The sequence below is a fragment of the Ursus americanus genome, chromosome 9, assembly GCF_024610735.1.
Source record: "Ursus americanus isolate L20-20 chromosome 9, mUrsAme1.1.p, whole genome shotgun sequence".
NCBI classification, from domain to species: domain Eukaryota; kingdom Metazoa; phylum Chordata; class Mammalia; order Carnivora; family Ursidae; genus Ursus; species Ursus americanus.
Genome location: NC_142135.1, coordinates 3,070,670 through 3,096,269, shown reverse-complemented (window position 1 = coordinate 3,096,269; position 25,600 = coordinate 3,070,670). Strand labels below are relative to the sequence as shown.

Below are 25,600 nucleotides of genomic sequence, written 5' to 3'. Positions count from 1 at the left end.
TCATGACTCCACAAGCTCTTCTTGGCTATGTCAGCTTCTCAGATTTTCCTTGTTTTTGACCATCTTGACCGTTTTAAGGTGTACTGGTTTGGTATTTTGTATAACGGCCCCCCACTGGGAATTATCTGTATTTCGCATGATGAGATTGGGGTTATGGGTTTAGGGGAGGAAGCCAACAGAGGTAATGGATCCCACCAAGGGCACCTGCCATCAGCATGGCTCATCACCGCTGATGACGGCCTTGATCATCTAGCTCAGGTGGGGTCTGCCAGGTTTCTTCACTGCAGCTGACTTTCTCCCCACACCCCTTTCCACACTGTCCTACACAAGTCATGAAGTACAGCCCATCCTTTAAGGTGGGATTTTATGCTCTGTCTCCTTCGTGGTCATATCTACGTAAATTACTTATAATTCTTCTGTATGGGAGACTTGTCACTTCTCACGTATTCAATCACTCGTATGAGTATGGACTCACAGATATCTATACTCTGGGTTATAATCTAAACAATGTTGCTCATTTTGTAGCAAAAATGATTAGAGCTTTAGGCCCTTCAGCTGGCTCTTGTGACACTTTGGCAGAGCACTTCCTCCCTTCTGGGACCAAGATGCTCAGGCCCCTCCTGGACTTCGTCCCCCCACCCCTCTCTAGCATCAGGCATTTATTTATCAAAGGAGCCCTGGTTCCTTTTATTGATGAATGACATTAGAAACCAGGCACTGGGGACCATGAAAGATTTTAATGCTACTGGTATGAGTGATTTTATAACATATGACATAAACCCACATTTCTCCTTCCTTTGCATTTAAAAAATATACATGTTCCCTTAGAACTGAAAATCAACATGCTCCAACAATTTCTCCAGTTCCCCCCAAACAGAAACTCCTCCCGTGAGCGGTACCCCTGTGGCCCAGGACAGAATACCATATCTAACCAGCCAGCCGGCACACAGACCGCAGCTCTGGCCACCTCCACCCCGCTGGCCGCCAGTGCTGCCATGCCCACGACACAGCCCCGCTCCTTCTCGAGTGCGCCGGAGGGACACAGTGGTGTCTTGGTTCCCTGCTTCCCTTTTTTAACCTTCTTTAATAAAACCCCAGTCCCACAAACAGAGTTCTAAATCACAAATCTCCTCGCACCCTATTCTGTTTAGGATGGCCCAGGAGTCAGCAACGAGCAAGGACCACAGGCTTCTGAAGAGCATGGTGGGCTGTTAGTGACCTGGCCCTCACCATGAACAGACAGTTTTTTAGCTGCTACCTGACCTTCTGTGTTTCTGTGCCTTCATAAAGTCTCATTCCTCCTCCCGGGCAGCTCCCCCCACCTGCCCACATGCCTTCTTTGAGACTCGGGGTGACCACATCTCCCCGTGAAACCACCTCGGACATCGAGTACCACGCTCCGGACACCCGCCTCCCAGGTACCTCTACTCAGTTCCTAGGACATTATTCTACAATTCTACTCACTCATCTGAGTCTCCCTGCTAGCTGGAAGCTTCCTGAGAGTGAACGTTCTGTATTATTAGTTTCTGAATATCTAGCACTCAGCTGCCAATGGCTCAGCGCATGCTCAGTAACATCTGTTAAGTGAACTAAAGAGTAAAGAAATAAATGGACAAAGGAACAGATAATCGACCAAATAACCAAATACGTAAAACTATTCCTGTTATTCCTGAACCTCCATTTGAATTGAGGACAAACCCAGTATCACCTCAGACAAGATCTTCAATGATCTCCTCAATTCTGGTGATGTGTATTTTAAGCACTAGGAGTCTGGGAGGCTGAAGAATGTGACAACTGTGAACAGAAATCTACACCACAGTGAGTGCTAGCTGTTTTCCGTTTAGGTTATTAATGGTCTCACTATTTCTACACCATCCACTGCAGGTCAGGAAACATTCTACTGAAAATAATTCTACCTGCTAAGATATCCTAGTTAATCTCAAATATTTCACTCATCTCTAACCAACTCCTTTTTGTCCTATCCGAGCCACGAAGGGCACAACATATGTATAGATGTGTTCAGATAAACACAGACACGTGTCTGGCACGTGTCCTCTATGCTGCACACGGTCACGGACTCTAGGCTATGCTGACATGTCACGTTCAGAAGTCAGGCGGTGAGCTGGTTCTCAGGGCCTCAAACAGGACAGATGGCCCAGGTGACACTCTTGCCCCTCACACCCTGGCACAAAGGAGGCTCGTGTTAATTATAAACAATAACTATCGCATCTCCTATGACCAGTTATTATTCCAAACGGCTGTACCTGCACTGTAACCCATTTGCAAAAATGGTTATTTCTACTTTACTGTGTAAATGACTACAACTCCCCTGCAAAATCTTGCTTTCAAAGTGGTGGGATATTAAACTTTCACACTGTGGCCGCAGTTGGGCTCCAAGAAAGTCCAAACAAAATCTGAAGCCAGTTAAAGCTGCTAATCATAGCAGAGGAGTAATGGATAACTTTTTACTTTATTTTACCAATTTATTTTACATCTCCCAAATACCACAAGGATTTCAGTAATAATACAGCCAGAAAAATAAGTGTTGGCCAGATGTGGCACTATTCCTAATGAAACTACAACGGACCTTTACTGGGACTTAAAGATCAACTCTCTCTTGCTGCGTGAATGATCAAAAAGACGAAGTGCAGAACCCCAGCCTCCCCAGACGAAAGCTCCAGCACGGCTTATCTGCGTCTACTACAACCCGATGTAGCAGTCCAATACACAGATTAATCCCATGACCCGAACATTTTTCAGTTATTCTAAATATCCTGATACATGAGCAACGAGTCACATTATCTACACCTGTGAAAAAACTGTTCAACCACGTATACAGAGAATATAAGTAATAACTGAATCGGCAATTCTGAATTCAATGTCAACTAGAAGCAAAACTTCACCCCAATATGATTAAATCTACAGAGACGGAAGTTTGTGCTGATGTGCCATAGACATTATTAGCCTGAAGACATTTATCAACAAATTAAAATTTGTCTGCTCACACAGTTACTGTCATTAAGAATTCTTTGCTTAAAAAACTTCCCTTCTTCCAGACAGAATTGTTTTAGAAACAGTAGTGTTTCAGATTTTGAATTTAGCTTTAGGTAAACTAATAAACCCACAGTTTGAAGGCTGACTTATTTCTGGGTGCGTGCGGCACAGCCTCGGCGTGGGATACTTACTCTAACACTTCATAGTTGGACTTCTTCTCTAGTGCGTTGCCTCGCATCTCCCAGTACGAGCGCCTAAAACCAGGGAAGACATATTTACACACACGTATAAGGAGCGTCTAAGCTGCTGAACAGTAACTACTTTGTGGCTCAGCCACAAACATCCTGATACACTATTAATAAAGTCCGAATCTGACCCCTGGCATTACTCCCATGCCCCAGTGAAGCACAGACCAGTGAACACAGACTTTGTCCTATTGGACGATCTTGCTTTCTCTTTTAATGTGAAGCAGGTCTGGCTCCTTGTAAAGACTCCAGGTGTAAAAGAGGTTAGCTACATCCGCTGGCTGCTGTGCTCATCTCTCCATGAGAAAGTGCTCGCACGAGCAGGACAGCTACAGGGACACCAGCCTCCTGCTCTGGCCAGGCAAGCAGCACACCAACTCCTGCGGGGGCGCATGTGTCACCAAGGGGAACTGCATGGACGTGTCACAGAATCATCAGAGTAGGCTGTGCAGGCAGAGGCGCCAGGCTCCAGCACGGTAAGTGCCGTCTACCGTTCGGAACGTAGTCCGCACTGCCCCCTCTTACTCCAGATTACCCACTCAAGCAGTCTCAGGTCTCACTGGAGCCAGGTCCTCTCTCTACAGAACCTGCCACGCTCATACATAACACCTTACAAAAGGATAAGCCCTGGCTTGAGCTGCTTTGGGACACACGGATATGACACATCATTTCAAGTCGTGTTTTGGAGAATGAGACTTTGTTTCAAACCTGCCTATAATAATATAAAATACTGGTTTTGCTTTTCAAATTTGTTTGGCTTTTTCTTTGGCCTACTTAAAAATCAAAGTACTAGATTTAGATGAAAAATTACAAAGGGCCCCAAAAGGGTCACTTTATTGATTTTCTTGCTTTGTATTCATGTGGGGGGGGTGTTAAGGGAGGGGCCTGGAGGGGGAGCTGCTTTGTCAGGCTTTTCCTGCAATGCATTACTTCATAATGAAATCAGGGACACTGAACGAGGCACAGAGAAGGATGAACACGGCACAGGAGGCCAGAGTGGGAAGGAGCAGGAAAGTTACCTAGAACCAAAGGAGGTCCCACTGCCACTCGCACAACAGCTCACGCTTTCTGATCTTGTCCTAGATAACCTAGTACAGCACTGTCTGTAGTGAGAAAGGAGCACCCAAGTATGCTTTCTGCCTAGAACTGAGGGCTCAGGGGCAGGACAGGAGCATGGAGACCAGTGAGGGATGATTTCTGTTACTGGGAAATAGAATTAATGCTGAACACAAACTTTAGTGAGCAGTTAAGAGTTATACCTTAACCACCCTTGGGTCCTTCTAGGGACTGGTATGTAACAGCCTCATGCAGTATAAAAAATAGTGATTTTGGGGGCAAATTCTCACTAACTGTTCTGAGCACACGTAATCAACTTTTGGCTAGTTTAACCAATTCATCTTAAACTAGCAGCCCAAAGGAAATTTTAATTGAAATCACATCTGAAAAAGGTAAAATATTCTTTTATTCAAAATTAAAATGGTAGCATAGAAAATAATATATGACACATGGTGACAAATGTTATCAGAAAGAAGAACGGTATTCTCAGATCTCCATTTCCCTTAACCCTGCAGCACGGCAGCCACCAGCCATATGTGGCTGTTCATGTCTCCATCTAAGTGGCGTGCACTAGACATCTAACCCCTCGGTCCCCACCTGTGGCGAGTGCTGACACCTGGGATCCCACAGACACAGCACGCTTCCATCCCCCAGGGGATGCCTGGGGAGCGCTCTCAGACCTGCTCACACACGCACACTCTCATCAATCATTCCACTCTAAATAGAATGAAACATCATTTTAGAAGATCCTAAGATTTCTAAAAGTAGCACTGACAACCTAATTCAAAATCTCAAATTTTTACCAAATTTTATTCAATATTTTACTAACAATCTTTATGAGGAAAAGGAAAATACCTGGATAATTTCCAAAATTACTGAACACCGCTGATGAGCAAAGCCCTCATTGCCTAGTTACCCCCTTACCGTATTTCTAGACAGCCCAACTTCAAAGCAATGTCTTGGTCCACGCGGTCAGCTATCTCTGACATGTAGTCGCTCTTCACCTGTAATCAGAAGGAATGGGGGAAACAATGCTGCTTTAAAAGAGCACAGTGCAGAGTCCACATTCCATGACTGTTTCCAGAGTGCCGTTCACATCCTCCAGACACCCTGGGCCAATACTTATGCTAGACGGTGGGTATAAAAATGAGTAATACCAAAAACAGCTACAGAAATAAAATAGGCTCTTACTAAGAACTCATCTAATCCATGAGCACTTAAACTTTACGAAGCAACTAACATCATCTGAGTCGCAAGCTGCTTTAGACCTTCACCATGCTGTCACAAGCAAAAGCAAGAAGGAAGATTTCCATTTCCGTGCAAATTTGCAGTGGATGTATTTTCTTAACTCAAACTCATCCCAGCAGCATCCTTTGGACCCCAGTGGCAAGGGCAAAGAAAATTTATATATTTCAAAATCCATGTAACTCTGCAACTGACATGCTTCCACCTCCCTATCACCTGTATGTGATTAATCTGCAGAGTCGTAACATGTATAAAATCTAACACAAAGAGGAGAGTCGGAATGAGCACTGGGTGTTATAAGCAACTGATGAATCACTAAATTCTACCTCTGAAGCTAATAATACACTGTAAGTTAATTAAACTGAATTTAAATTAAAAAGAAAGAGAAGAATCCAGAAGAATTCCATCAGCACCTTCTGAGTAATGATTATGCTCAATTACAGTAACTGGCGGACCGCTGGCTGGACCCGAGAGCACCTGTCAGTGTGAAGACACGGCCCAAGATGAAACACGTAAGGTCTCCTTACAGAGCAGCATTAAGAGATCAACATCTGCAACTGATACGGCAACGGGGAGCACTGTTCTGAGCCTCAGTTAGGGAAATGTCATCGCTCCCCCAAAAGGAAGTCCACTATTCTCATTAGCAGAACTGTATTACAAACACTACACGCAATTATTCTATTTTGAATTTCACCGATACAAAATTTTGTGGAAATCTGTCTTGTCTCTTATTATGCAAGTATTTCAAACACTCTTGATTTTTGTCTCTTAGTGCTCAACTCTAAAATATTTACTCTCCAGCCCTTCACAGGAAAAGTGTGTTGACCTCCACCATAGAAAAAAATTCCAAAGATCCTACTCTTCAACTGTCACCTCCTAGCCTGTCACCTCGGTTGATGAAAAGATTCCTACTCCCCAGTTAAATACTCTACCTTGTATCATATGTGTCACCATCATGACCTTGCCTTGCAAAGACCCCCGACTTCCAATCTCTCATTATCCCTTTAACTGCCTGACAAAACCAACGCCTATTGAAACAGCTGCCTGCCTCCTTTGCACGCTTCCTGCTGAGCAACCACAGAAACTACAGCACAGTACGAGCTTGGCCTCAGTTCCTGATGGCAAACCTCAAATGGTCGGCTGAAACTGTCCAGACACTCAGCAACGCTTGCCTAGGAAGTCTGCTGACACACTGATTCACACTTCCTCCAGTCAATTCACCACATGTCTTTCCTACAGTGAAAGTTAAAGTCTTCAGATGGGAACATCCTCTTTAATGTACCAAGAATCTAGAACCCAGTGTGCACCGTACTCACCTTCTCATTCCTTTCTCTTAAGGGGAGGAGCAATGACCAGTCACCTAGCCACAGGCAACCGTACACTATTTCTGATCTGAACATCATTTTCTCTCAAAATCTTTGCCATATTTTCCACATTAGCACCTAGACCTAGGTGGTCAATAATATTTATTGACAGAATGAGTGAGCAAATAAATGAATAAGGTCTTCAAATCGGGGTTTGGAGACCTCTGTAAATATCATTTTCCATGTAAGTAAGCAACAATTTCTATTGTTTACACGTAGTAGGTATTTAAGGCTGATTCAATGGAACTGATTTACTCAAACCACTAAATTAAGTTAAAAGCTTTAATTCTAGAATCATTTTGTTTATACTTCAACTGCCCCTTTCTCCTATATAGCAAAAAATAAATGTGAATTTAAAAACTAAGCTTTTGCATCCTAAATAGATTTATTACTGCACACAAAAACAAAGGCAAAAGAGATACATCGAGACATGTATTTCTATGAGTTAGAGAAACACCACAGTTGTTCTGACTGAAACAGTCGATCTTAGTTTATGGTTTGGTGAGGACTTCAAAGAAACCACAGCAGAGTATCAATTACATGCTGAGTAAAATTCATCATTATAAAATTATCTGGAAGATTAATTGTTATAATTTTTAAGCACTTTTCACAGGTGGGAAAACATAATCACATACTTTATTTCATTCATTGAAACCAGATTCACATTAGTTGCAAAAATGCAAACAGAGGAAATGATAATTTAACAATCTCTGCAGAAAATCCCATTATGAACATGACTTAAAAGCTCTGAGAGTTGTTTTCCCAGAGCAACGGTCTACTGCTCTTGGTTCTCAGAGCCGTGTGCCCATGGCCTGAAGCGATCGGCATACCCTGCAGGGTGGACTGACCCCACATGAAGCCACCCCAACAGACCCTCGGCTCCCCACATCCGTACCGCAAGCCCTGGGGCAGCTTGTGTCTGCAGGAGCACAGACGGCGAACCCCACCGGAGTTTCCTGACAGCCCCCCCAGAGACGGCGTTCTCTGAAACCACCATGCACGTTCACGTACTGATACTGTACTCAGGCATTTTTCTTCAGGACTCAGGGTTCTATATGCTCAGTGTTCATTTCTCTTTTTAGATATTTCTCGAATACCTTTCAGCTCCTACCCACTTCCAGTGGAATTCACTGCCTTTCGTTTGTGAAATAAATCCAATTTACTGAGCATTTAAGTGCATGTATACATATAAAATTGCTTAAAGTAAACATACTGAGCACCCTGTAGGCAGAAATGTATGCAACGTGCCCTGTAATCCTCGTAGCATCACTGTGAGTTGGACAGTACCATCACCCCCAATTTAAAGCCTTAGAATAAGCCTAACGGGAATGCAGGTGACAACAGAGGGGCTGCCTATTATTTAAGGAGTACCTATCAGGGCCGAGGCACTATGCTAAGTGTTTCACATACGTTATTTGCAATCTTTACAATGTCTCTTCAAGGCTGGTATTAGTCGTCCCATTTTATACATAAAGATCAGAAAAGTTAATTCACCCCAGGTCACACAGCAAATGTTGTAAGATTGAGGACTCAAGCACCAGTCTGCTGACCCCTACAAGTTTGGCTTCAGTGTGTGCCCACATCGTCTCCGAACTCTTTCACAGGGAAGACCACAGTCCTCCTCCACGAGAAGAAGACTGGGGGCAGGTGGGGAGCACATCCCATCACCCTGCTGCCTGCTGGGGCTGATGTAATGACTTCCCGCACACAGCCTGCTTCGCCTGACCAGAGATATCGTGCTGTACTCTCTCTTTATACCACAGACAATACTGTGTGCTGACCCCAAGTACAGCACATGAGCAAGCAACTTCCAGGGAAAGACCTCTGAGAGTTGGTGTTTGGTTGGTTTGTTTTTAAAGATTTTATTTATTTATTTTAGAGAGAGAGAGTGTGTGTGTGCGAGCAGGGGAAGGGCAGAGGGAGAGAGAGTTTCCCAAGCAGACTCTTGCTGAGCACAGAGCCCAACGCGGGGCTCAATCTTACAACCCTGAGATCATGACCTGAGCTGAAACCAAGAGTCAGAGCTTAACCAACGGAGCTACCAGGTGCTCCCGGTGTTTGTTTTTTCAAATTAATCTGTGTCCATGTTGATGTCAATGTCCTACTTCAAGAAACAGGGTGTATTTGGACTTCCTTCTGTGGCAAGTACTGTATTGACATTCAGGAGGTTTTTTCTTCCTACTTGCAAACAACCCAAGTTCAGTAAATCCTCCCAGTGAGTGAGCTTTGAGGCTGGTTCTGGGGTCCCCATGACCAGAGTGCTCCTACCAATTTGAGAGTCTGTCAAAGTCCCTGAGGCGGGCTGAAGGAGCATTTATAATGCCTTCCCATTTCTAAAGTCTTTCATACAAAAGGATGACCAAGAAATATGGGCTGAATACAGTAACTATGCAGGGCTTACCTACATCCTCAATAACATGAGTTCTTCTTGAATCAACAAAAATATACAGGAGTGGAAAAAGAAGAAATGCACATTACTCAATCTATCAAATAAGTACAGAAAATAGACCTTCGAATAAGTCAGACTTAGACCTATAATTATGTTATCTTTTTTTTTTTTTTGAAAAGGACAGCTGATAAATTCCCATGTTGAAAATGTCAGGTATTAAAAGAATAAAAAGTTAAAAGACTCTTCAACTTGGAACTGCCATTTCAAAGTGTTTTAAATGACAGAAAGCTTTATAACCAAGAAAATACAGATGAAGAAATCAATTTCTGATAATACAATTACCTGAATAAAAACTTGTAAAAATAAAAAACTCAAATAAAAATCACAGGAACAAGAAACCACACATCTGATACCTCAGTATTTCCCCAGGCATGTTCAGATTCTATTCCTCAGGTTATATATATATATATATATATATATATATATATAACCTCAGAGGTTACAGCTCTGCCTTTGGTATCTTCTTTGAACTTCGTACCGAAACTCCTTTTGTCAAATAAGTCATAATTATGTTACAGGTAACATTTTCAGGACAGGATGGATGGATATACAGGTAACACAGGAACAACGCGTGTTCAAACTGTGTGGGTCCACTTATGCATGGATATTTTTTGATAAACACAGTACAGTCCTATAAATGTATTTTCTCTTCCTTATGAGTTCCTTAATAACATTTTTTATCTCTAGCTTACTTTATTGTAAGAATATTGTATATAATATATACAACATACAAAATATGTGTTAACTGACTATGTTTTAGTAAAGCTTCCTTCTGATCGATGCTAGGCTAGTAGTAGTTAAGTTTTGGGGGAGTCAAAAGTTATAAATGAATTTACAACTGTGCATGGGGTCAGCACCCCTCACCCCCACATTGTTCAATGGTCAACTGTACTCATTTTAATCTTAAAATATTTGTAGGAGAAAACAATGGGAACCCCGTGTCTGACCCACGCATCCTAAGAGCTTTAATTTCGAGTGTCAAATGATTTCCATACAAGTTCTGCATCAATACAAATCTAGTTAATACGACAACTTCTCGACCAAACATGGGTGGGCATGGCTCTCCCAACTAATGGTCACCGTTATTCGCAAAAGATTGCCAACCAAATACACCATTAACAAATGAGATTGCAGATAAGGAGGAATAAAATGTTATATGGCAAAGGAAAAGTTTGATTTCTGGGTAAGACACACTTTTCTTGCTTTATAATGAGCCATTAGCTTTCACATCAAAACTTAGTTTTATAACTTCTACTCTACAGTGAATAGGGTTATAACAAGATTCTAGGTTATTTTTAGAGTGTGCTGATTAATAGCTCTCAGAATATTCTAAAATGGGTCAAAAACACTTAGTGAATCATTTGCAGTATCTCACGTTGGTAGTCACATTTAGGACATCTTTAAATGAAACCGTGTGTCCACAAGACAATCTCCAACCAGATACCGACATTCAATACTTCCATTGACATGCTGTTTTCTTCATGACACCATCCAAAACAATGGACAAAATGAATGGTGGGCATAGATGAAATTTCAAAATAATAAAATTAAGGTACTTTATTATAAGTGCTCTCTGTTTCATGGGATCGGAATGGTGGGAGAGAGAATCTAAACATAGTTCTTTTATCTCTGCCCTGATAAAAGAGCCAAAATAATAAAAATACATGTTCTTCTAAAATAGAGATCACAACAGGTAACACTCAGGAGTGTTTACTAGTTCCCAGACTAGACCCTAGAGATTCCCGCATGTGAAATTCAACAAAATAACAGCTTGTAACAAACACACAAGGAAACATATCACTGACCGAGAATCAGGGAAAGCAGCACCAACAGATGTCAAGCCCAAGAGAATTTCGGATGTTAGGATTCAGATTCAGAAGAGACATTACCGCTACATGAAATGGTAAAGAAATAAAAGGCAGAAAAATCAGAAAACTGTAAGAGCCATTAATGATGGCCTGGCCGATTTTCTTAAAGGGGGGAAGGGACACAAAACTTAAAAAAATGCTAAATAAAAACTCAGCAAATGCATTACACATCAAAGTTGGTCATGGCTGAGGAGTGCTGTGACAGATTCACCTGAATCGTGGATTCCAGGGGGACCAAGAGCCGAGACAGAAGAAGGAAGTGGATGCACAGGGAGGGCAGCCTGAGAAGTTCTAATGGGGACCCACATGGAGACCTCAGGCCAAGTCACCAAGAAGGGAGAAGAGCCAAGCTCTGAGTTGGTATCACAAGACATTTCCACAACTGATGAAAAGAGATGAGCCCCCAGGTACAGGGTGCACACCACAGATCAAGCAGGGAAAATGAGTGGAAATCCACACCTGGTTTGTAATAAAACTGCTGAACACAAAAGATAAAGAAAAGGTCTTAAAGCCACCCAGAGAGAAAGACAGGATGACAGCCAACTTCTCAACAGCAAAAATAAACATCAGCGTTCTGAGAGAAAACACTCCCTGGCCTGACTTGTACCCAGAAGCAGGAAAAAGAATCTTAGCCACACGGGAGGCCTGAACAACACTGTCAACAACCTTGAATTCATGGCTATTCGTCACACTCCACGCTCAACAATCACAGAAGACACTTTCTCCTCCAGCAGAACCAGAACTTTGACCAAGCCGTGCTGAAACAGGTCTAAACAAAGTCTGAGCTACTAGCATCAAATGGAGCACAGTCTCTAACCACAATTCAAAATTATTTTAGAAACGAACCAAAGGTGATACGTGTTTAAATCGCCTTAAGATAACTTCTGTTTCTACCAACACAGTGGACCAAATGTCCTGATGAGGCTGCTCAGTGAAAACAACTAAATATGCTGAATAAAACATTTTAAAAAAAATCGTCTGGAATGCTTCTATGAGCTGGGTGACAAACAAACAAAACAATACCAAAACCCTAGTCAGGCCATTGAGGGAATGCAGAGGCTCGCTCAGGGAGATCTCAGGTCAGCTTCTACCATAGGCCAGAACACACACTCCTCATAAAAAGGGACAACTTGCAAAGGGAAGTAAGCAAGGGGATGATGGACACACAGGACCATGGTTGCCTGCATGGAGTGAAAGCATGGGAGTGGAGGGATGTGACAGGGACGGAGGACCAGGGGGCATCAGGTGTGTTCTCTTCATTCGGGCTGTAGGATCACAGGCACTCACGCTAGTACTAAGTATCACGCCACACAAAAGCATGCATGGATTGGCTGTTACCAAACTAAACAACTAAAAAGAATCAAGGTCCTCAAATTCTGGGCCCCTTAACAATAGATCCATTTAGCTTGGAATTCAGTGAAAATATATGTATGCATATATGTATACATCTTACATATTTTCATCAAATAGTAAAGATTTTAAAAATTATAGAATGGGTGTCATTTGACTCTGAGGCTTCTATTAAAAAACTTATCCCTGAACTCAGTAAAAATTTCCACACTCAAGTTCTTACAAAATATCTCAGTTTCATTCATAGTTAAATAGACCTTGGCTATAAAGAGCTGCTGAAGGGCCACATTTTTATTTATACCGTGTGTGTGTGTGTGTGTGTGTGTGTGTGTGTGTACACGTGTGCATGTTTAAATAGGAGGAAGTTCCGAATTCCTAGCCTATTTTTCAACGATGGAATTAAGCTCGTTCCCAAGCTGGGTCCTGCCTGCACAGGAGAACATATGGATCACCTACAATAGTTCTGGAATTTCCACATGAGCAACAGGACAGATTCTGCCCTGGAAGGTTACCACAAGAAGCCGAATAAATATATAAGTACTTGTCAAAGCAGCAATGCAAAAATCATACTATTTTCAAAACTTTGTTAGATCAGGGTAAAAATAAAAATACATACAACTTTCCACATAAAAGGAATTACGTATGTTCTATACATGGCCTGTTTTAAACACCAGCATTTAACGTAACGCCTTCCATGTGTATGAACAGAGCTGTACCTCTCTCATCAGGACGGGCGCACACATTGGATGCTCAGCAGAACTTATTTAACCAATGCTTTCACTGACCTTACTGACACAATGCATTCAATTTCGCTTCTGTTAGTGCACTGTTCCTATGAGCACTGTTCCTACAGACACACGTAAATCTTACCTCTTTAGAGTAAACCCCTGCAAGCAGAATTCTTAAGAGTATTAAACTGCCTATATTCCACTATTTTTTCCATACCAAACTGACAGCAGTGCCACATACCAACATGAAAGATATGAATATACTCACGGCTCTTAGTATAGCTGCCAACTCATTGGTTGTGACAGCCACAGCCCTCCCTCGCCCCCTCCTCTCTGTGGTTTGCATACGCCTTTACCCTCCTCTGTCTCCTGTCCCTGGTTCACTGGCATGGATCAGCCATCGACATGGGCAGAGGGCGGTATCATGACTGCACTTGTAATTCTTTTAAAATACAAGTACTTGGTAAAATACTAAAAAAATCATACACAAAATGAAAACAATTCTTAGGATAAAGATACTTTAAGTGATGTCTGAGAATATTTTCGGGACTTCCTAAAAATGTGCCATATGACTTCACAACTATAAAAGATTAAAAGGGGTCAGGTTGAAGAAGAGAAAGTGCAGGAACGGGAGAAAGCAGAGGGCAGGGTGGAGGCACACAGGAAGGAAAGGGATACGTCCCATCCCAGAAGGTGCAGCACACACTCCCGTCGTGATCTGCAGATGGTAAATGCCTAATGCTCAGGAGCCTGGTGCTGCCTACAGACTGAATGTCGAATAATACTGGGGCAGGTGTATAGTGGACAATTCCACCTCACTTATCGGGATGGGTAATATCCCTGTCTATTTTAGTAGATGAGACAGTTAGGCTCGGGGAGGCTCACAGAGCTGTTACACACACAGTGAGCACACGACCATATGTGCACTCCCTACCTCTCGGATCCTACAAAGACCATTCAACAGAATGACACAGGCCGTAGTGAGAGATGTCCTACGAGTAAGAGAAAACTGGGGCCACACCAGCATGTGAGGTACAGAGACAGAAGCAAGGTTTCATCAAAGGAAAAACTAGGGCAGCAGGTAGCAGCATGGAAGGAACAAGAACGGGGCCGACTGCGAGGTCAGCCCACGAGTTATGAAAGGGAGGCACTGCGAGCTAATGAGGCCTGTATTATGGATTCCAGAAATCCATGTCACTAAAGTAGTCACAGATTTCCTCGGGGGGGGGGTGGATTTTTTCAAAGAAATTATGCCAGTAGTGGTAAAGGTCATCTACAAGACAGAGAAACACCGGGCAAACGTATCAGTTAACTAAACTCTCCTGTCACCTCCTTCACTCAAACACAAAGTTCATCAGACGGCTACGGATGGGCTGGGAAAACACATACAAGGAGCAGTTTGAAAACTGGAAATCATCTCTGTGGTATGAGTGGGCCCCCAGCAATCTCAACTGGAATCTAAACGTGACTTTTCTCTTTCCACTGGGGGCCAAATGTCAACTCCCTCCCCATGCAACTCTGTATTGATGTAAACCTCCCAAGTTCCCGTCTGGCCACGTGCCTCACACTTCACATTTCCGGTGGCACCAGAAAACAGACCCCGTATCTGGAAACAGTGTCCTTGGCTTCCTGCGCTCACAGCTTGGATCTTATAAGCAGGAATATCCAGCTTTCTCACATCGGGAAATAAAACGACCTACCTTCTTACCGCCTTCCTTCTGACATTAGCCTACCTCTTCTCTTTCCTGACACTAGGGTCCTGCACTGATGCAATCCACCTCTTTATTCTCATGTCCATTTGGATCAGTCTCCCAGTCCTCTGAAATCCACCCAGTAAATATGCTTACTACCACAGTTAGACTTTGTCTCCCCCATTTCTTGCCTAAATGGCTGGAGAGCCTCCTAACTTGCTTGCAGCCTTCGTAAGACCCATCCAGTCCAGGACGGATGCTGTCGTCACATCACTGTGGTCTTATTTCACGATGACGAAAGTTCTCATCAAGACATTCACTAACTACATTCCTTAAATAGCTTCCCTTACTCTGCAGGAGAAAACCTACGACCTTCCTTTTTCATGATGTGTGCCCTATCTCTTCTCCGGTTTCTTCTCAAAACTTTTTAGCTCAGATTTAAATGTACCGTGTTTCCTAAAGTACATCTCTTCCTCATCTACAAAGTTGGGGACTGCTCACATGACCCTTTCCAGGAGAGCCACCTGGGCTACGAACGTCCACTGGGTTAGCAGACCCTACTGTGCACGGCCACATCCTCTGTGCTTCCCGACAGCAGAGGACGGAGCGCAAAGTAGCTGTTCACAGGAGCTCCTCGCCCAGGTGAGGAAGTTCGGGTGCAGACTCTCTCATTTATTTCCTCTGCATTCTTGACCCACAGCAGACATTTAATAAATATTTTTATTAAAACAAAGAACTACCAAGTGCATTTGACTGCAGAATGTGCGCGCGAATGTCAGCTATTCCCCGGACCTGTGTTTGGCACTCTTCATGAAAACTAACAAGCAATGTGTATTTGGCCATAAAATTATGTGGGTTCATTTACGCCGCATGTGTTTATCGCCTAACTAATATCTGAAGGGGTAAAAAGCAAGTTACTCAGTGTAAAAGAAAAGTCAATTCTGCCTCGATTGTGCCGACTACTCTGGAGATTACGTGAATACAGTTGGCTCTGACACCAAATTCTACATCTGACCAATTAGCTGATATTCAGGCATGGTAATTATACTTGAATTAAAGACAAACCAATGCTTGTGTCACTTAGGATTTACTGTCTCCACATAAAAGAAGTATCTTTTAAGATTTGCCCAAGCATACAAAAATTCACAGTGTCAAAAATTCAAAATTTCTCACTGGTTAGAAGTCTCTCACTGTCATGCTGTGACAAATATACATTCTCACAAATGTTAGGTTTAATCTAACTCTAAAATAAAACATGTAGTAAGTAGGATTCAAAGACACAAGGAAAAAAGTATATTAAAGCACCCTCCTATACCTGTTGATAGAAGAAATTCAGAGTTGGCTTGTCTTCAGTAAACTGGTTTAGAAATCCTTTTGGCAAATAACGAATTCTCAATTCATATCTAAAAAATAATTCACAAAATAGAACAATTAGAAATAAGTAGTTTTCTCAATTCATAGTCTACAATTACAGCATTATTTTGAGTATGGCATAACCAACTACTCCAAAATATTATTTTAAAAATAAGCTAAAATACAATCAATTTTTAAGCATAAATTTTCAAACTTTCCAGCACAAAGACGTGCACCTCAGTGTCTAGAGCCCAATGATCCTGTAAGGAGACAGAGCAGGAAAGAAGCCCAGAAGGAACCCGGTCCTAGCAGTCACTGTTCACCATGCGGCAGGGGCGGCACCTCCCCACACTTCCCCCGAGGACTGACCCAATGAGCATGGAATGACACAGAACGTCCTCTTTCATGTCTGGCCTTTGTTCGTTCACTGACATGCTTGTGAGATCCAGCCTATCTGGTAGCTGACGGCCACTCACAGCTGGGAAATGCTGTATTCCATGAAACACCACATCACTGCTAAGGGCCATCTGACTTATTCCTGCCTTTTTGGCTATTACGAGGATACTACTATAAACGCTTTTTTTCTTCCTCTAAGCATAAAATAATTTAATTGTTCAGGAAGCCACACTTCAAGAGTGGTCAAAACAAATTTCACCAGAATGTTCTCTCCGTATCTCTGTGCCTGTCCTTTGGTGAACGTACGTACACACTTCTGTTGGGCACATGGACATGGACTAGGAGTATCTCACACACACACACACACACACACACACACACACACACACACACACACACACCTGCGTGAGCACATGTCACCTATCTGGGAGCTGAAGAAGCCACACCAATCCAAAGTCCCAACAGCCTGGGGTGTTCTGGATCCTCTCCACCCCCACCTCCACCCAGCACTTCTCTTTCACCGTGGTCACTGATATTTATGGCAGTAAGTGTAGAGAGGACTGAGAACACCCTCATTTGATGACTGGCCATTTTGGAAATCTCCTTTTGTGAAACACCTGTTTTTTCTAAAGAGTTGTCATTCCCCCTCCCCAACCCCCATCTGACCTGTAGGCATGCCTTACATATTCAGGGCACGAGGCCATTGTTAGACTCCTATCTTCTGCCACTCCAAGACCTGTCTTTCACTCTCTTGGTGGTATCTTGCAAAACTTATTTTAAAAATCTTTTTATTTTAATGTTATCTTTTGAGGAAGAAAGTTCATAATTTTTATGCAGCCCTATTTATTCGTTTCCTTTTTAGGAAATTCTTTTAATGTTTTGTTTATAAAATATTTGCCTACCCAAACGTTATAAGAAGATCTATTTTTTCTAAAGTTTTATTACTGACGTTTAAAAAAAATGTAATAGTCTCACAAGGAAAACATGCAAACAAAGTAGTAAATAGAATTCTTTTGGTTCAGTTAAGGGTGGAAAAAATGCAAGGTACACACACACAAGTTCTGCTAAGAGTTTTAAGTGTCCATCTTCATCAAAATACACAACTGCCGAACAATGAGTTTCCCTTCTACATCTACTCGGAGCCAGGTCAACAATTTACTGCAAATATTCTATGTGGGGCAGTCATTTGTGGAAGCACACCAGAGTTCATTTTGAACCGAGGACTTACCAGGCACTTCACATGCACTCTCTCCTAAGCCACGTAGCCATCAGAGAACAGAGTGCTATGAGCCGCACTTGGCAGGCCAGGAGACGGTGCTCTGCAAGCAGCAGTGGTTGGTCCCGAGCCACGCTTGGCAGGCCAGGAGACGGTGCTCTGCAAGCAGCAGCGGTCGGTCCCGAGCCACGCTTGGCAGGCCAGGAGACGGTGTTCTGCAAGCAGCAGCGGTCGGTCCCGAGCCACGCTTGGCAGGCTAGGAGACGGTGCTCTGCAAGCAGTAGCGGTCGGTCCTGAGGCTGCACACTTGGGGTCAGACAGGACACAGGAGGCTTTCGCTAGGAATGTCATCTCATTTAATGATAAGGAAAGAGACTCCGGATCAAACACTGGGCAGCCTGGCTGCACATCCCTGCTGTGACCAGCCAGCACCCTGACGATGCTGACGATGGCCTCAACGGACACATCATGACTACTCAGGGCCTGACAGTGATGGTGATGAGGACGTGACCCACGGCCTCCTTGTAGTCAGCCATGGCCCTGACAGAGGCAGGAAGGACGTGGGCTCTGCACCGGGACCGCCTGGGCTGGGACTCTGGCTCCGTGGCCCATCCACGGTCTGCCATCGCCTCTCTGCACCTTGGTGTCTTCGCAAGGTTGTCAGGAGCGCAGAACACCGAGCACACGCACCGGCACACAATAATCGCGGGCTCCACGGATTACTTATCACCCTAGTAGTCACTCCACAAATACTGATTCCAGCACCAACCCCATCCTAGGTACAGCTCCCGGGGTTGGGAAGACACCAGTAAACAGAGCAGGCAAAGTGCCGGCTCTCTAAAAGTTTATATACAATTTGTGGTGAAAGTCAGACAGCAGATACACAAACATCCGTGGGCTGGCAGTAAGCGTGACAAAGACAAATAAGCGAGTTAAGGGTGAATAACAAGTGAGGAAGCATTATTCCACACAGGGCAGCTGGCAGAGGACACTCTGATTCAGTGACATCTGAATGAAGATCTGAGGGGAGGAAAGGAGTCGTTCAGTCATGTGCAGGGACAAGAGTTCTGATCTGTTGGAAGAGAATGGGTGACAGCCCTGAGGCTAGAGGATGTGTGGGAAGGCAAAGGCAGCTCGAGCCCAGAGTGCAAGCACTGAGTAGGAGAGGTAGGATCGGGAAGTGGCAGATCACAGAGGGCCCTGCACGTCCTGACTACGGAGCTCGGAGCACTGCAGGGTCGTCACAGGATGTACATTTCTCAGACCAGGCAGGTGACAGTGTGTAGGACAGACAACAGGGCCCAGAGGAAGAAGCAGGAGGCCCGAAGGCGAGGACAGTACCCTGGCTGAGAAGTAATGACCAGGTTAGTATCTCACCCTGTTTTCACTGATGGGAAAAACGCTTCAGGGCTTTAGGTAAGTAGCCCAAAGTCCCACAAGTAGGAAGAGGTAGACAGGGATTCCTCTCCAGCAAGTACATGCACAAATGCCGCGGAGCAGAATGAAACTAAGAGAAGGCCCCTATGGCTCAAAAACAGAGGAAGAGAACTGACCTTACTCTTGTGCCGGCAGGCTAGCTCTTCAGATCGTGGGAAGGATTCTGGTCTCTGCTTCAATCGGTACAGTCTGGCTTGTCTGTCCCCCCACAGCCCTGCTGAACTGCCCAAGGTTGCCTGATCTAATCGCATTCCATCACCCTGGCTCAGTCCTTAAACCACAGCACCCAACCCCCACAGCCTACTCGCCCACGAGTGCTGACATCCCCAGTCCCCTCTCGTCCATGAAACTTACCATTCTCCTTACCCTTCCGTACCATTCTAAGAGCCTGGCTGCATCCTGAGACACATTTCCACTATTCTGCTGTCTGCCATTCCATGGATTTCTGCATAGCAGCTAAATATAACAGGCCCCAAATACATCATCCTTTTGCTTCTTCTAAGAAATAACTTCCTATTAAGGCCACTGACACTAACCTCCTCAGTCTTACCACCAACAATGAGCACCAAGATACCCATAAGCTAATCAACTAATGGCGAGGTGGAGTAGGAAGTGTTTGGACAAAGAATCTGTTAACCTTGATACTGAGAAGGGTCAGCTAGCCAGTCTGTGTGTAGTGAAATAAACCACAATTTCCAGAAACAACACAGATATTGTTGTTTCTTGATGGGTCCTGCAAATAATGTGGTATTGGACAATCTTTCTTACAACAGACTTCCATTTAAAAATCCTCAAAGAAGGATGGAGATTGAAATTCATCGTTAGGCAAAAATTACAGCAGTAATAGCTGTAAGAAAGAATCATCAATAGTACTGAGATTAATGGGTGAAAATCAATGAGAAACAGGATACCTGCATAGTCTCAATATATCCCCCAGCACGTACTTCTAGTTACAAAAGAGAAAACAGTAACTTCACAGTGGAGAAACCTGGCCGGCACCTTAAACCAAGTGATCCAAGTGCAAATCACCTGTAAAAAGGAGTCGCCTCATCATCACAGACTTCCCAATAAGCTGTGCTGTGATGGCTTCAACAGCCTGGCTGTCGTACTCTTGCCAACAATACACAACCTCAATATAACCATGAAAAAAACCCCAGACCAACCCCAACTGCCGGACACGGTACAAATAACCAGCCACTATTCTTCAGAAGTGTCAAGTTCATGAAGGACATAGACAGACTGAGGAACTGTCCCAGATTAGAGAAGACTTAAGGAGACCGTGAACAGCCACACGGTATCCTAGACCAGGAAAGGGATGGTAAGTGGGACATCTGTGGAAATTTGAGTAACATCTGTAGATCAGTTAATAGCACTGTATCCATGTTAAGTTCCTGGTTTCAATTACGTACTATGTTTATGAAAGTTTCAACATTTTAGGGGAGCGAGGTGAAGAGTATGCAAGGCTTCTGTCAACTATTCTTCCAACTTTTGATACATATTGAGAATCAAAAGAAATTCGCAGACTGATTGTTCCATAACCGTGGTAACAACACCCGTAACACCCACCAGAACCGCTCTCCAACCAGCGTCTCTGGAGCCAATCTGTGGCCGCAGACCCACCGGAAACGGACGGACACTGACCTATGTCCCTGCTGCTCGTATCTGGTGCAGAAGCATCCAGTACATGTTTAACACCAGCAAACTGAAAGTCCGTCCTCATTTTAAAGGCATCACTTCCAAACCTGTCAGAGTGCTCCTCTCTTCATTGTCTTTCTGCTTTAAATCTCAGCAATGCAGGATTACAATGAAAGACTTACTTTTAAATGAAGGCATGAGCAGAGGCAGTGTCATTTCAAGGTAACACAGGAAACCATGAAACATAAATGAAAGCTTCCTAAACTATCATTATTCATTTTCACTTGTCTTCTTTGAAAAATGGCACCTTTCCTCTCTATAAAAGACTTTTTCTCCTGCCGAGGTCTGAAACCAGTGGTGTCCTTGCAGAGCGAGGGGCTGCTACACGGCAGGGACAGAGCAGCGCCAAGCAGGACCGCGTCCTGGTAACAATGAGGATGACTTCCCTCTGGTCCTTTACTTACATGGGCCACATTGTCTTACTTAACTGATGTGTTCCCAACAATATTCTTTTAGGGTTTTTTTTTTTTCTTCACTTTATAAAAGCTTATCATGCTATATGTCATCTTCTGGGACTTACTTTTTTTTTTAATTAAGGTAAAATTCACGTAACAAAACATTAGCCTTTTTATAAAGTGTACAGTTCAGCTGTACTTAGTGTACTCACAACACTTTCCTGGAAGACTCAATTCTGCCACGAGGTTACGTAGCTAAGATTTGTCTATACTGCTGCACATCCCTACTGTTCGTTCATTTTCACTTGCATGACGTTCTTGCAACTCTAGCCCGGAACAGACACCTAAGAGTCTCTCAAGGACAAAATCTGCAGTGAAAGTACATAGAGTGTGCAACGCCCCGATTTTCAAGCTGTTCACCAGATGGCTGTACCCATTTACCTTCTCACCAGCAGTGCAGGCAAGAGCCTGCTGGAGCCACCGCCTCTCCACTGTCAACAACTTACTTTTGGCCACGCGGAGAGTGGCAGACGGATCGTGCGGCCCAGATTCCCATCTCCCTAATGGGCGAATGAAGCCGACAGTGGCTGCCTATGATTACTGGCCAGACTTGTGTTCTCTTTATGACGATACCGTCGTGTTTCTGGCCCATTTAGCGAATTGTCTGCAATTTTCATATCAACCAGAAGAACTCTTGACACCATCTTTTGTTCATTACATATGTTGCAAATATCACCTCTCACTTGCAACTTGCTTTTTGCACTTTTAAAAATATACCTTTTGATATACAGAAGTTCTTTATCTTAATAAAGTCAAATCTGCTTTCTTTTATAGTGAACACTTTGGGGGTATTAAATCTTCCTACTGCAGGACCAGAGACACAGTCAACTCTATTTTCCATTAACGTTTTTTCTCACTTGATCCATCTCACGTGGGTGTCTGTATTATTTGAGGTAGGATCTAACTTTGTTGTTCTTCCCACAAGGAGAGCCATTTATCAAATCAGCCCTTTCGTTTCCCCAGTGGCGAGTCATGATGCCTCTGTGAGGTCACACTGCCTGCCTCAGTTACAACCACACTGTGTGCTGCAAGCTAGCTCACAGAGGTGTTTGAAGAGCTGAGGACTCAGGAGAGCAAGCTTCTATCTCAGGATTACTGGACCATAACAACAGAGCCTATAGCAGAGAGTCCAAAAAGAAAAAAAATCTATGTTCAAAAACCTCCCGAGAATGGAAATTAACATCCAATTATTGTGGTGAGTCCTTTGACTAAGACCTTACTTCTCAAAACTAAAGCCAGGCGTGCGGCTGCCCTCACAAAGCCACCCATGAACTGAGAAGACGCCTGCTAGCGAGGAGAAAACACTACCAATCATTCGTTTCTTGTCCGTACCTGTCTTACACAGGAGTAGACAAGAAACAGTACACGGACTCCACTCTCTACCCTCCACCAGTGGAAGCTGTAGGATGTCAAGGAAGCTGTTAATAAACCTCTCAGAACCGCAGGTTTCTCACAAGTAAAATGGAAAAAGGTGAGTACCCACCCACTTGATAAAACTATCATAACAAGAATTAATTTTGGTAAAGTAAGCCAAGTGCTTCGCACAACGCCCTCCACATAGTAAGCAACATGTATTAGTGTGAAAACACTGCAACGGACACACACTAGTAATGAATACACGTTACTATTCCACCATGCTGTGTTTCCTCTTACTTGACACTCTCACCACCACTAATTCACTTCTCACCTAAAAAGTTTTTCCTGGGTGCCTACTACTTACCAGGCACAACTAGCTAGAAACGAGGCACAGATCAGACAGTAAGACCAAGGCCCTGTGGGAGAAAAGTCATCCAGTGGATCGGCAGTGGGCCCTACAGACAGAACGGCTGGAGAAGACCACAGGGAAGAGGGGAGAGCAGAGCACTCGCCTAAATGATGGGAGGTCCAAGCCATGCTGGAAACGGCAGGGGAGCACATTCACCAGAGTCCCACCAGGTACAAAGACTCCAAGGAGCAGTACACACTTGGCTTGTTCAAGAACCAGGAAGAGAGCCATGTGGCTAGGGTGGAGCAGGTGGAAAGTTCTCCAAGATAAAAGTCTGTCCCATTCACCAGGGAAGAAAGCTGGCAGCCGAGAAGATCCTGACTCAGTAGGTTTGAAAAGGGAACACTGAAATGTCAGAGCGCAAGCCGCAGGAGTGCAGGAAGGGGACTGAGAGCAAGAGGAGATGGGGCTGAGAGATGATCAGGACTCTCGAGTTGGCTCCACGGATGATGAGGAACTACTGGAAGCCTCTGCAGAAATGATTTACATATTTCCCTGGATGTGTATACTTTTAAAGACTTTTCAGCAAGTCCTATGAGCTCTACCTTAAAAAATCCTTGTACAACTGCTTCTCACTCCTTCTATTACTGCTCCCCCAAGCCACCAGCTTTTAGGATTTTTGTCTGGGTTAGGCAAAAACTGGTTTATTGGTTTCCTGTGTCTATCGAATGAAAGTGTGATTTCGATGCCAAAGACAGGTCTACAGAGACAAGAAAGAGGAAAAGAGGTCACTGGAGCAGCCCCCAAATTTAAATGCTAAGCAGAAGACAGTGAATGGTCGGTAAAGTAGGAGGGTTGGGCACACAAGAGGTGAAGCACAGAACATTGTTAGGTAAGAAATGACTGACAGCATCAGCTCCCACAGGAAGGTGGACTGGAGTGCGAAGGGGAGGAGCCCATGGGAGGATAGAACAAGGCAGCAAGAGGGTCTCCTCTGCAAACTGGAGTTTTACTTGGAACCATGAACTATTTAGGAATGTGTTTTCAAACTGATTAACACATTGCCATGTGCAGGACTCCGTATTTCCATGTTAAAAAGGACAGTGAAAAACATAATTTAAAAACTCTTTACTATTGTTTTCTTTTTAATTATTAGGAGAGCTAAGTTTTAATCTTTTATTACTATTTTTGCTTTATATATTTTGAGAAATGTCTTTAGGAACTTACAAGTTTAACAGTTCCATCTATTTCTAGTCTTCATAAATTCTTGTGAAATGAGCCTTTTATTACTATGTGGTTGTTCTCCATATCCCTAAGAATGTTTTTCTGTCTTGAAACTTTTAAAACAGGATATTAATAAAGCAATACCAATCCCCTCATCCCCCTGGTGAGTAGGTAGGAAAATTCTTCTGTCTATTCATCCATCCATCCCTCTCCTATCTAACCATCCACCCATCTCTCCAGCCAGCCAGCCAGCCATCTATCCTTCTATCCATCCATCCATCCATCCATCCATCCATCCATCCATCCATCCATCCTTCCTTCTCTGTATCTATCCATCCATCCATCTTTCTATCCATCCATCCACCATCCATCATCTCCATCCATCCATCCATCTATCCATCTATCCATCCATCCATCTCTCTGTATCTATCCATCCACCTATCTTTCTATCCATCTATCCACCCATCCACCCAATTTTCTCTCCATCCATCTACCCAACACCCATCCATCCATCTCTCCATCCATTTCTATCCATCCATCCTTCTATCCATCTATCCATGCATCCCCTTCTCTAACCACCCATCCACCCACCATCCATCCATCCATCCATCCATCTTTCTATCCATCCATCCATCCATCTGCCACCATCCATCTAAATAAAATTAAACAGAATAGAATGCCTCTGGATGAAAACCTTAGAATTCAGTGTTCTAGTGAGGCTGGGTATGGTTTTGTGAAGTACATATGTAGACCTATATGTACATAGTTCTGAGACACGTACATGTGTATGTGTACCGCATCTTAAGGTAAAATATTTCTTCCTGTAAGTCACATAAAAATGTCTTCGACATCACTGTTTTAGATACCTGTCATAAAGAGCAGATAGCTGGACTCTATTTTTTAATCACACACTAACAATCTCTGACCAGTTACTGTTAGTCTGCTTGGGCTTATTTCCAAAGTCTAGTCTGTGACTCCTCTTTGTCCTGCTTTCCAGTTCCTTCCTTCTCTCCTTGCTGTGTGTCCCTAAAACTTACTCACCCACATATTATTTAGCTTATAAAATCTACTTCTAATGTTTCATGGCTGTCTTAATATATAATTTTTTTATTTTTTATTTTTTTAATAC

General features: G+C 43.5%; 1 protein-coding gene across 12 annotated transcripts in view; it reads right to left on the bottom strand.

Moving 5' to 3' along the window:
* PTK2 (protein tyrosine kinase 2) overlaps positions 1 to 25,600 on the bottom strand; it is a 264,175-nt gene that overhangs the window by 132,314 nt on the left and 106,261 nt on the right. For all 12 annotated transcript variants that reach the window (XM_087864579.1, XM_087864566.1, XM_087864570.1 and 9 more), the window contains 3 exons: positions 16,306 to 16,393; positions 5,220 to 5,299; positions 3,186 to 3,248 (listed from right to left, as the gene is read on the bottom strand). In XM_087864579.1, coding sequence (XP_087720705.1) covers positions 3,186 to 3,248; positions 5,220 to 5,299; positions 16,306 to 16,393 — 231 coding nt within the window. The remainder of the gene's footprint in view (positions 1 to 3,185; positions 3,249 to 5,219; positions 5,300 to 16,305; positions 16,394 to 25,600) is intronic.